This window comes from Numenius arquata, chromosome 13 (assembly GCF_964106895.1).
Source record: "Numenius arquata chromosome 13, bNumArq3.hap1.1, whole genome shotgun sequence".
In the NCBI taxonomy this organism is placed as follows: domain Eukaryota; kingdom Metazoa; phylum Chordata; class Aves; order Charadriiformes; family Scolopacidae; genus Numenius; species Numenius arquata.
Genome location: NC_133588.1, coordinates 1953028 through 1966026, shown reverse-complemented (window position 1 = coordinate 1966026; position 12999 = coordinate 1953028). Strand labels below are relative to the sequence as shown.

General features: G+C 38.6%; 1 protein-coding gene across 2 annotated transcripts in view; it reads left to right on the top strand.

Moving 5' to 3' along the window:
- Window positions 1–12999, top strand: part of SLC6A2 (solute carrier family 6 member 2) — a 75273-nt gene that overhangs the window by 39441 nt on the left and 22833 nt on the right. For both annotated transcript variants that reach the window (XM_074157819.1, XM_074157817.1), the window contains 4 exons: window positions 4395–4533; window positions 5325–5459; window positions 9878–9981; window positions 12563–12687. In XM_074157819.1, the coding sequence (XP_074013920.1) occupies window positions 4395–4533; window positions 5325–5459; window positions 9878–9981; window positions 12563–12687 (503 nt within the window). The remainder of the gene's footprint in view (window positions 1–4394; window positions 4534–5324; window positions 5460–9877; window positions 9982–12562; window positions 12688–12999) is intronic.

The window sequence follows — 12999 nt, the reverse complement described above, 5'->3', positions numbered from 1 at the left end:
GCTTAAACAATTTATTAGCTTCTCTTGTATTTTGCCCAGCAAAATATAATAGGTCCCTGTTCTACTTTCTGTCAGCTCCATCTGTTAATGTTTATTCTCAATCTTTCCCCCATAACATTTTCTTCTCCTTTTTGCACGTATTTCTCATCTACTTTCATTCTGTTCTCAATAACAACAACCTGCAGGCAAAATACTAATTCTAGTTGTCTTACTGCATCTGATTTTTCCTTTCTCTTTGACTGAGACTTGCAAATTATGAGAGTTTATTTTGTTAGCAGATTAGGCAAATATCTCTGTACTTCTGAAACAACAGTTACTTTCAGAAGCTTTCGCTTAAGACATTCTCAGTAGCTTTGGACATAATTTAGAGAAGTTGACAGAGAACAGAGGCTGATACTAATTGGTGCTGTATTTCCTCTGGTTCACAGAATCACAGAATGATATGGGGTTGGAAGGGACCTCTGGAGATCATCTAGTCCAACCCCCTGCCAAAGCAGGTCCACCCAGAGCAGGTTGCACAGGAACTTGTCCAGGCGGGTTTTGAATGTCTCCAGAGACGGAGACTCCACCACCTCCCTGGGCAGACTCTTCCAGGGCTCTGCCACCCTCACAGGAAAGAAGTTCCTCCTCATGTTTAGGTGGAACTTCTTACATTCAAGTTTGTGCCCATTTCCTCTCGTCCTATCCCTGGGCACCACTGAAAAAAGACTGGCCCCATCCTCCTGACACCCTCCCTTTAAGTATTTATAGGCGTTGATCAGATCCCCCCTCAGCCTTCTCTTCTCCAGACTAAAAAGACCCAAGTCCCTCGGCCTCTCCTCGTAAGAGAGATGTTCTAGTCCCCTCATCATCTTTGTAGCCCTTTGCTGTGCCCTCTCCAGCAGTTCCCTGTCCTCCTTGAACTGGGGAGCCCAGAACTGGACACAGTTCCCTGGCTTAGGGATTTAAGAGACATCAGTTTGTGCCATTTTATTTGTGACTTGTACTTGCCTTTATAGTATTGGGAAATGGGACAATCCTGCAGCTAGTGAAGGCAACCGCAATTCAGGATTGGATGTTGGCCACATTGCATTATTCTGCTGTAATACCAAAAGGCATTTTCAGATTATATTCAGGTGTTTTGACCTCAGAGCTTCTTGAATGGGGAATCTTGCAGTATTTCTTACTTCACATTTTCCTTTTTGTGACCAATATAAGGGAAGTAACTGAGTATAATCTAAAGGAACCAGTCAGGGATTTATTACTCAACCTGCCTTAACAGAAACAGGCTAAAAACAGCCTTGGCTGCTCCTGAAATAAGTACTCCTTGTTGTGAGATAAGAATAATTGTGGCATAATTGAGTGAACTTGATTTTCTATAGCATCACTCATGTATGCTAGCTTGGATGAACATGATGAATGCAAAGTTATTTTCAAATTTGCCCTTCTCCAAAAAATTACTCTTTTTCCAAAGAATATTACAGAGCTATATCCTTCAAGCCAAGAAGGTCTAGTCTATATATTGCTTTGGCTGCTGCTTCTTTCCCCCATCTCTTCAGATGTCAGCACATTTTAACCTAAATCACAGTTTAGCACTAGATCTTTTATACTTTATGGTGCTGCTGGAACAGAAGTGTAGCTTCTAGTAGGTAAACATTCAGGAAGTAATTCCTAGCAACCCTCAAAAAGGGCATCTTTTGGAAAGCTTCTATGACTTATCTTCAGAGGTCAGAAAGAAAAACAAGAGGAAAAAAAAAGAAAAAAGGAAAAAGAAAAAAAGAAAAAAGGAAAAGGAAGCAAAACCCACCAGAATTATAGCTCAGAAACAGCAGCTGTCTAGGAAGATTTCCTTGTTCAGCTGCCCAGTTACACAGCTGTTTTGACTGGTTGAAAAAGTATTTTTCTCTTTCTATTTTATGATCCCTTACCCTGATTAAGGGAGCAGAACTCTTGGAATGGAGATTCTCCTGAAAATCCTGGGAATCCCACATTTGAAATGGCAGTTCTGGCAAGTGTTCCAAGCAGTAAGACACATTGCTAGCTGCTTCTTGGAAAGCAAACACACAAGGAAGCAGCTTCTTTACAAATCCAGAAAAAATTTGGGCAAGAAGAATAAAAAGTTAAATGGGCACAAAGAATGCAAGTTCTGATTCAGTTTTTCTGAGTAGACATCTACACATCATAATCCAAACAACTTTCTTTCCAACATCCAGCTCTGATAGCGATAGTGTAACTGTGTAACACAGATTGCCAAAACCCTCCCAACATCTTGGACAAAAGTTCTGATCAGGAGCCATTGAAGCTTTTCCCAGCTACACTTTTCACTGCCCAAGCTGGTAAGTTTACAATGGAATCAGGAATCCCTGCCCAGGATTCTCTTCCACCTGTGGATCCTCTGGCAAATTATACTTCATTAGCAGAAATACAAGTTTTCATTCACACTCTAAGCAAAAATTGAATGAGAGCTACCTATTTATTTACATTTAAATAAAGATAATAGGTTTTTAGATGAGATATTAAGAAGTCTGCCTCTATGTTTGACTGTTTCCATGAGTAACAGCTATAGTGTTATATAATAAGAGTTAAACTCACCTCATACTTTCTAAATAGGAACATTCTTGAATATACGCCACAAACACATGGTCACTACCCTTTTAATGCTTCACTTGTTATTAGCCTTACAATGCAACAGAAATAGATCAGCTGCTGAATTTAGGAGAATGTTTTCTACAAGTATATTTATCCAACCTGGGATAAAGCATTGAAACAAGTTTAAAAATACAGCATTTGTTATTAAACATGCAAAACTACAGAAGCAGAACTGTTACAGCTCTTAGCTGATCATATCTTGATGCTTCGGGGATCAAAAGGGAATTGCATGCAACTCTTTCATATTACTAGATGGATCGTTCTAATGGGCCTTAATTTTCCCAGCATGTTTCTACAGTTTAAGTAGTACAGAGATATTTTTCAGTTGTCCCCATTTAAGTTGACACAGGTTTGCCCTATGGTGGAAGTTATTCAACTATCTCACTCATCTCTGACTTGGTAAGATAAGTGTGTAAGTTAATTCTGAAGCACCATCTATCTAGTAAGACATGGTATGAGACAGCCAACAAAGCTGGAATTATACTCCTCAGGCTTTAGTTTCCACACGTCTGCAGTCACGCAGGGCAAATCACTCAGTGCTTCTGCTTCTCTAAAATGTATTTATCTTCATAAAACTTGTCAGGCTCCTCCAGTGAAAGGGGCTTCTTTGAGCCAAAAGAGATCAACTTTCTATTTTACCCAAGCAATGCATAGCAAATAAAAGGTGATAGGGAAAGGGAGGAGACAAGGAAGGTCATGGCCATTTCATCTGGATGGTAACTGAAACACTAAGAAATTGAATCCCTGAGCCAGCATCCTGTAGATCTGTATCAGACCCAGGAGTTAGCTCTGCAGTTCTCCTCTAGTGCAGGGCTCCAGCCGCAATCCCATTCCTCTTTGCAAATACAGCTTTCAGTAAGGCAAAATATTTCTGCATAAACAGATTTGAAAAAGCAGCAAGAGACATTTAAATAGCATAGAACTGAGTTAAAGCAAGGGAGATCCACTATAAAATCTCTCCCATATCCCTGTGCCTGTTGCACACAATGTGTTTCAACAGCTCTAAGTGTAGATATCAGCAGTCATGGGGACAAACACTCTTTTCTACACTTCAGTCCATTTCACTGTGTACATCTCAAAAGAATTAGCCTGCCCTGGTAAGAAACAGAATTTCCTCTGCTATCACTCCACTATCTCAGTGAACAACACAAAGCACTATACCCAATTTAAATTTACCAACTGTTGCTTTTCCTATCCAGCTACCCTTTTGCAGCCTCACAGCAGACTATTCAAGAAGAAATTGAAAGCAACTTTGGAACTGGCCAAGTTGCAGGAAGCCACCTGTTTGCTCATCTAGAATCACAAAATAATTTAGGCCGCAATAGATCTCTGAAGGTCATCTAATACAACTCCTTACCCAAAGCAAGACTAACTTCAGAAGTAAATCAATCTGCTCGAGGCCTTTACTGGCCTAGTTTTAAAATCTGCAAGGATGGAGATTCTCTGGGCATCTGTTCAGTATTCAAGCAAGATTCAATGAATGACACTTCCAAAATCCCCAAACACTTCCAGCGAAGGAGAGAAGAGAGTGCTATCATTACTGCAGTACGGTGCTAAACAGACGCGGATGGGCCAGTGAGAACATAAAGGCATGGTGGGAAGAAGCACAATACACAGCTTCACAAAACAGATTTTGCTAACTGCCAGTGATATCAATAGGGCAGCTATTGCAGTGCAGTATCCATTTCTGCTGCCCACAGGATGAGATTTGCAAAACCCTTTTTCCCCCAGTGACTTGGCTTTGTTTCTGTGTATCTGGTGTGTAGGCGAGGAGTTCTGCATCTGCATGAAAGCCGTGGAATCCATGACCTTGGCTTGCCTCGCTGGCAACTTTCCCTCTGCCTCTTGGTGGTGGTAATCATCCTTTTCTTTAGTCTGTGGAAAGGCGTGAAGACTTCAGGAAAGGTAGAGCTAATATTATCCTTCTATATCAACTACTTTCTTTGTCTCCTTTAAGAAGTATCTTAATTTCAGAAAGCAAGAAACTAAATCACTGCTTCTGAGTGATCCTCGGGGACCAAACCATGTGAGAGGCCTTCATATACGTACGGTGGAAATACACATTCCAGATTCAGCCTTTATTTTATTTACAAGTTTTGCTTGGGTGATGTTCCAACTGGAAATTTTATTAGCATATTATTTTCAATTCACCATTAATGGTCTCGTCAAGAAAATATTTTGAAAGACTTTGAATTGTCTTAAATGTGCCTCCTATACTTACCCGATTGTACTAACGTTTCAATAGTTTAAGATGCTTTGGTTTTATTACATAAAATGCCATGATAATAGAAATGTCTGATGAAAGTAATTTGAAATTACTCTTTGACATTCCTTAGAAAACACTTCAACAGAAATTCTAGGGTTGGATACATCTGAGAGCTTTTTGTACACTTTCATGAAAGCATCACCTAAGATCAGGCAATGACTGCACTTGTTCAGTAAACAAATGTACAGCTAATCAGCAGTCTCACACACGCTGGAGACCCCAAGTCTTGTTTGTCAAAGCTGTCTCCTACTGGTATCTGTAAACATACATATGTAAAGACTCATGGTAGGTCGCAGCATTTCCCTCTGAGACATCAGATTCTCCACCAAACTGAATGGACAAAACCAAGAAAGTGCCTGCTCTATTTTTTTACACATTCTTCAATCTTCCATAATAGCTGATTAACCTTTGGGATCTCTATTGTCTGCAGGTTGTTTGGATAACAGCCACTTTGCCTTACGTTGTATTATTTGTCTTGTTAATACATGGAATAACCCTGCCTGGTGCATACAATGGAATAAATGCATACCTGCACATAGATTTCAGAAGATTAAAAGAAGCCACAGTAAGTGTACTCTTCTGCTCTCATTCCCTTGTTATTATTAAACTGAAAATACTAGAGCTAATTTCTGAAATTATATTGCCACACTTGTGCTTTTGCATAAGCACTAGTCCACTGTCGTGATAGTCTAACTTTCCAACAGTCTCCATAACAGCACTATCTCAGCCTGAACCCAAACTGTTCTTACCACACAAAAAAAACCTGCAGGAGGGCAGATTCAGATGTGGCAGTCTCTTAAAAGCCCATACTTCGACTGTGCACCTTGTAAACTGCGGTATCCTCTATACATTAGAATTCAGTCATGCAAAAATTTATTTCTCAAAATGCTAAGAATTCCCTCAACAAGAAAATTTTGCTTTTTGAATCATTAGGTTAAACATTAACCTGGTAAACAAAAATCCCAGCCTTTGAAAACCTTGCTAAAACTAAGTCAGGAGGAACTCACCTAATTGTGTCCTTCAAACAAATGAGATTTTCAATAGTATGATGTTCTTATTTTACTATTGAGTGTAATGTGCATTTGCCTGTATCATTTAACCACTTTGCAAGATGTTCTCATCAAATATATCCAAACCAACTCAATTTGTGGAGTACCTTGGAACTTAAAATTATTTCACTCATTGTAAAGCAAGATCTACAAGTATAGTCACTAACTCATTAAATGACCAGCATTTCAATCTATGAAGAACAATGATCTGGTGACTACAGATAGATCTTACCACTATGCTATTCTAAAAAAAATCAAATCATTTATAAGACAGCGGTATCTTTGTGGATGGGTCACAAGGCCATTCAAGTGGTTACAAAACTCCAAAGTGAGGACATAGTTCTACTAGAAGGTAATAAACTGTCTTGAAAAATTGCAGCTTTCAGAGATGTTCATAGTTTGTACATTTCCTGTCTTGATTTTTCCTGAATTAAAAAGGCAGACAAAGACCTCCAGTGTTAGAATACAGATGTATTTTATACACTTTTAGCAAAATACGTCCTTGGTTTTGTAATACTAAATTTGGAATCTGGCATTTCTTCAACGACAGAAGTTACCACCAGAATCCAAACTATCTTACTCCATTTCAGAATAGTCAAACTGAGCTTCAAACATGTGACTTTCAGCCACCTTTGTCACCAAGGCAGTAGCCACCTCAGCAGTTCATGTTTATGCATATACATAAACACAAAGATGCAAGGATGAACGAAGGAGGTTCTTAAACTTTTCTTATATATTTTAAGTGCTGTTTGGAAAAAAAAAAAAACCACATCCTAAGGTCAACTCCATGTCTCTGGAGCTGTGCCAGCTTGCATCAGTTCAGAATCTGGGCCTCCATAATCATAGCTGCCTTCTGCTTTTGGAAGGATATTCTGTGCGCTGCTCTTTCTTGGCTTAATATTTTTGCAGCTGCTATTTGGATGACCCCAAAGTTATTTGTTTGGAAGACTAAATTTTTCAGACAACAACAAAAAAAGTTGCTCTAGAATAATAAGAGACTAAAGATCATTTATAAGGAGAAGTTTCACAAACTGCTTTGTCATGTCAGCCTTTCTCCTGCTCGGAGACTGGGATACCTGCTGCTGCAATAGGCTTCTGTGTTTAATCTTTGTCCTCAGGCTCTGAAGAATAGACTCCTGCTTCACTTCTATGTCAGTGTGTCCTTGAATCTTTCAGATTTATTTTTTTATTCTCCCAAATGAAGAATCTAACAAAGAAACATTGTAAGTCACAAACAGTAATGACCTACAGAGAGCTCTGCCAGTGCTCTTATAAAAGACCTTAGAGCATCCTGATTAGTGTCAAGGTCTGCCTCATTTTACAGGACCACTTACTGCGCAGCACCGAACAAGCCCCCAGACACCTCATTTTAAGAGATATTGGATCCACAAAGGGTATCTTTATAAAAAGGAGAGAAAGATATTTACCTGAGAACCTCTTAACTAGACCAATGCCTGTGTTCCCTGCTGAAAGTCCACAAGCTACAAAGCCATAATTCTCATCTCCACAAATGGATATATGAAAAATCTGTGTAAAACAGCAGCTACACTTCTGTTCTGGTAAAGGAATCTGCATTAAACACAGAGTTAAATCAGACATGAGGAGACACTCGTGCTTTCACACACCTTAACAAGTTTCTTGAAGATTATAAAATCTGGGGGTGCAGCCAGTGTTTCCTCTCCACACAGCACAGTAATTCTTTAAATCCATGTACACAGGAAAGAATACGCACAAAAGTTATAATAGCATAAACAACCATGAAGAAAGATGGAAAAATTGACGACTGCCTCCTATAAAATGTTTAATATTTTTTTCATTTTTAATGCATATAAAAACAATATCCTACCATAAAAATATATTAGACTATGCATCAGTCAGAAGCCATTCAGCTGAAGTGAACAGACAACTGAGTGTAAACTGCAGAAGAACCAGCCCCACCCTCTATTTCATGTTCTGCTTTGTTATAAGAAAGGGAATCTTTTGCATTTAATCTTAGTTCTAAAGGAATTTCTGGTTTCTGCTCTTTTTTCCTTTCACCTTGATCTTCTCAATTTGTTTCCTAATCAGCTACTATGAGCCAAAACTTACTCAACAGATACTTAAGCATATGCATAACTCCTTTGGCAGGCAGCAGGTGCTAACCTCTTATTTGAATCAATAGGACTTAAGCAGATGCTTAACAGTTATTGAATTGTACAAAAGGGGAAGTATCATGAGTACAACTCTGCTGGCAAGACACGAAAGAGCTTGAAAACCATTAAAAACAAGTGCCTTACGGTGGCAGCCTGCACATTTAGTTATAATATAAGCAAAAATTATTTTTAAAAAAATGTCAGGAACTTCATTAACAACACAAGTTGTGAGAAGTTTTAAAAAACAAGAAAAATTATAGGAGGCTTTGCATCCCTCCTTCTGCACTCTTACCCACATAAACACTCCTCAGAGAGTATTTGATCTCAACCTTTGTGTAGAGATAGAACACTAAGTTGTAATGAGGTATATAAAAGGAACGAGCAAGGAATTAATTTTACAGGATTGTTTTGCTATTCAGTAAAAGAAATCCATGACATCTAAAAGCCCTGTATGAACTGAAATTTGGGAAAAATCATACCCACCCATCCACTGGTTTGTGATAAACACATCATAGACTGTTGCTGATATTATCTTTCAAGTAATTAACTCTCAACACTTAATAAAATTAAGTTTCTGTACAAATCCAGAGTTCAATAAATGGTTCACAGTCTTCAGCAGGCAGTAGTTGAAAGTATCTGTCATCTAAGTTGAGAAAGAAACAGATCACTAGTGTAAGTGCTTTCATACGTCATGCTAGGATGGGATAAGGCGCTCCCTCTCTTTCCCCGGGGCCAAATGTGAAAGCTTAGCATTAAAATCCCAATGCAGATGGAGCTCAGAAGCTGCCTAGATCCGTCAGAAAGCTGAAGCTGAATAGACACGTTGGATCTGATTTTGTAGAGATGGATAGAGAAGAAATCCAGTGCTTTTTGTAGTCTTGAGCACTTGGCAGATTCAATCAAACACTGAAGATCTCATTCTGAGAAATTTTGAGTATTATTCACTCCATTGACTTCACTACCCTTGCAGAAGATGCTTGTTTAAATATTTCTGTGTAACAACTGAATAAGTGAAACCCTCATTAACCAGAGTAGACTATTTTCAGGCTTCTGATTCAGGAGACCAGTGCTGTGGTATTGCTCCTGAATGCTGTCTGCACATCTTGAGTGGATGTTGGGCTTCAGGGTCACTTTAGAAAACACTATAGCATTAAAAACATATATTCCCTGGTGGACAATTCTTAAAATGACCAAGCTGCATCTAAACTGAAATTTAATGACTATCGTGGGAATAACTCCATCTCCAACTAAGTGGGAAAGACAACAGATAACCTGCATGGTTCTGTTCACAGCATGTCAGTTGTGCTTGAGCTTCTGAAACAAGAAAGCATCGTATAAAGTGTACTGACAGTCCCATGAAGAGAGCTCTCTTATGGGAAAGAAAATGTCCTGTAACTCTTGACCCATTAACTATTTTTAGTTTTCTGCTTGTACATTCCAAACTAACTTGGAACAAGGACTATTGGAAGTGTATTTGTGTCACCCGGGAGAAAAATCATGTAACCATTCCAGTCCTCAGTAGAGCCTCAGCAGTAGAATCCGAGCCGCACACCCCACCGCAGTACCTGTGTGCGTGCAACTGAGCGCTTGCCCGCTGCTTCAGCCCTTACCGTTTGGGTTAAGCCATTCCAGACCATGACTCTGCTCCATGTGGCATCTCCTGGGGGCTGAGAAGCACTAACACTCCCATAAACATGAATGCTGATCGTTTTTCAAAAACCGGTTGTCTTATACACTCCTGCATTTCCCTGATGTGTCTTTTGGACTGAACTGACGCTGACAATGTTGGTGTCATTATGCAGGTATGGATCGATGCAGCTACTCAGATATTTTACTCCTTAGGAGCCGGGTTTGGCGTTTTAATTGCATTTGCCAGTTACAATAAGTTTGACAACAACTGTTACAGGTAAGACAGCCTATTCTTTCATTACTGCTTCAGAATGATACTATTTAGCTGCAGCGGGGCTAAGTACTAAGCTATCTTTTTGTCTTCAGTCATTTATTAATGATGGTCAGTCCTGTGTGGATATAGCAACCAACCCAAACCTTGACATGCTGACTTCCTTACCGAAATTTTAGCAACAGGAACCTGCTAAGATATCTGCTGTACAGCAAAACAGAATGGGATTAGGTTTGGACTTTAGACAGCTGTGTAAACTGTGCTTGTGTTTGCCTTTCAAAAGTACCATTAAGAGCAACAGTGAACAGAGGATGAAATCTTATTGGTCCAGAAACTAAAAGCAGAAGGATTCCAGTTTCCAGCAGTCTTTCTGTGCTTTGGGATTATATTTCTGATATTTTATGTTGAGCTCCAATTTAGGATATGCACTTTAAATCAAGTCAGTTTGTAAGTGTTTTGCTGAATCACCGCCATGGAAATTCAACCAGAACCTCTGCACCTTCTGAGAACTTCCAACATTTAGAAGTTTTATTAACATTCCATTTTGGAATGAAAACAAACATCACTTTCAAATTTCCCATGAAATACAAATTCAGAAATTACATGTGTGTATTATAAATACATTATGAACTGAAGAATGGCAAAAATGTTAAAGTGAAAAGGTACAAGAAAATACATAGATTTGAACTGCCTTAAAGAGACTAAAAGCCAAAATCGTGGAATAGCTCTCTGAAGTGAGTGGAAGCTTGTACTTAGTGGCTTTAGTTTGCCAGCTGATTATTTGCAGTAGGTAATATTACCAGGTTTGAGAAGCCTTCAGTTAGAACACTAGCCATAGCAGTTTTCCAAAATAACATTTATCATCTTCTGCAAATAATTTTGCATTGGTCTCATAGCAGCATTGTTTTGCTTCTGTATTCTGATTTTGCTCTGAAATGGAAAAAATCCACTTAAAACTAAGAAAACACCAGAAACTAGATGCAAAATCATATTATTTAGCTGCTAGTTTACTATATTTGTTCAATGTCACTTCACAAGCCTTGCCTTCCCTATAAGAGTAATCTGTATTTTCATTAAATACTGTGGTTTAGTTCTCACCATAAAAGCAAGCTTCAATTCCGTAGCATTTACAATGCTTACAAATATCCTTTTTTTTGGTCAAATAACTCCATAATGTGCTGACATATTTTGTTCAAAAGGCCTTCTTGAAACAGAACAAATTGAAAATAGTGCTGTTTCCAAATAAAGGCCCTGACCCAGCACTATACTGTCCCATCTGCACTCCAACACACCTTCCATGGGAGGAACAGTGTCAGTAATGTAACGCAGGGTAACAACAGTGAAAATCAGGGCCAGAAGATACGAGAATCTGTCCTGAAATTATGATCTAGTTTTACATGCAAAATACTGAGAGCTAGCTCAGCTCAGTTCATAAGGAGATAAGCATCACATAATCCAGTTATTGACTGAGCAAAAAGAAGCATTATTCACTTGCATAAGAATGTTTTAGAGTTGTGGGAAACCAGAAATACTGTTGCCATCTTATCAGTGACAAATACCTAGCAATTTTCTTCTTTAATGACTGAAAAGAATTTGAGTTGATAGGTTCAGTCTGGTTTCTCTTGATCCTGCAGCTTCCCCCCAGGAAAACATTATAAGAATTGCAGGACATAAATTCTTCAATGTTATCAAAATAAAGTAATGTAAGGAAGAGGATAAAGTTTGGTGTATGGCACCTATGTTTTTGGGTAGTGTAACCGATGAACGGAAATCATATTTACTTTCTGCTCATTAAAGCACTGTTTGGGATTACTGATGTTCACAGAACCATGTCCTCTGTTCTAAAGGTCATATGCAGCAAAAGATGACATACAAGACACTGTGCAGATTAGGCAGACATCTAAAGATGCATGTTCTTCAAGCCAGGTTTAATAATAGTGATTATTAATACCCAGAACTCATATATATCATAATACTATGGCAGATTGATTAAAAAACGCAACTTTGTACAATCATTGCTATATGATTCTCACTGTATAATATTTAACCTTTAAACTAAATTCACTACTGTAACAATCTGATAAACAAGAGCTGTTTTATTTTGAGAAAAGCCTAGCCGACTTCCTAGGTGAAGGGACCTCATTACAGAGTAAGGATGGTTAATTACCATCCTTACAGATTAAGGATGGTTATCCAGTGCCATCTGAATCTGTCTGCTAAAAATGCACTCCTGGAGTTGTTTGAAAGTACTCCTGAATACCTGCTCCCATGAACTGATGAACAGTAAGGCTCTTCCATTTCAGGCCACTCTCCTGCTGCGCATCGGCTACCAGCTGGGATGACGACATTACTCTAATATCTTAACATTTAATATAGCTTTGCTGATTTGTTTTTTTTTTACAGAAGTCAGTTTAAAATTAAAATAGTAAACAGAAGTAGATCATTTCCTAGCTGATAAGAGCTTTTGATTATCAAGATAATTGCACAATTAGCATTTTCACAAGAATCTCTCTATCGCTATAAGACAATCCCCATCTAGTTCTTAAAGTGCTTTTTTTCACTGGGCTGTTCTTCTCTCCATCATTAGGGATGCTTTGCTGACTAGTACCATTAACTGTGTCACAAGCTTCATCTCAGGATTCGCAATTTTCTCCATATTGGGCTACATGGCTCATGAGCACAAAGTTAAAATTGAGGATGTAGCCACTGAAGGTAGGAAGTTAATTCTGTATTAGTTTTACCACTTTTTGTCCACCATTTTTTGCAAATGTGTTTGTACTTGTTTCAAATCAGTGTTTGAAAATCTCATGGAAGTGACCTGAATTAAATTACTTGGAACCAAAACTCTGCAAGTACATGCCTTGCTGAGAAGTGAACTCTAAACCGTATTGATTCATCTCACCTCTACTGAACTGAGGTTTCCCAACATCTCACTCCTCACAAGTTCAGCCCATGCAACAAGCCGGCATTTATCACTGCACAGTATCTTGTAAAAGTGCTCTTCAGTGCCGTGGGTTACCGGTT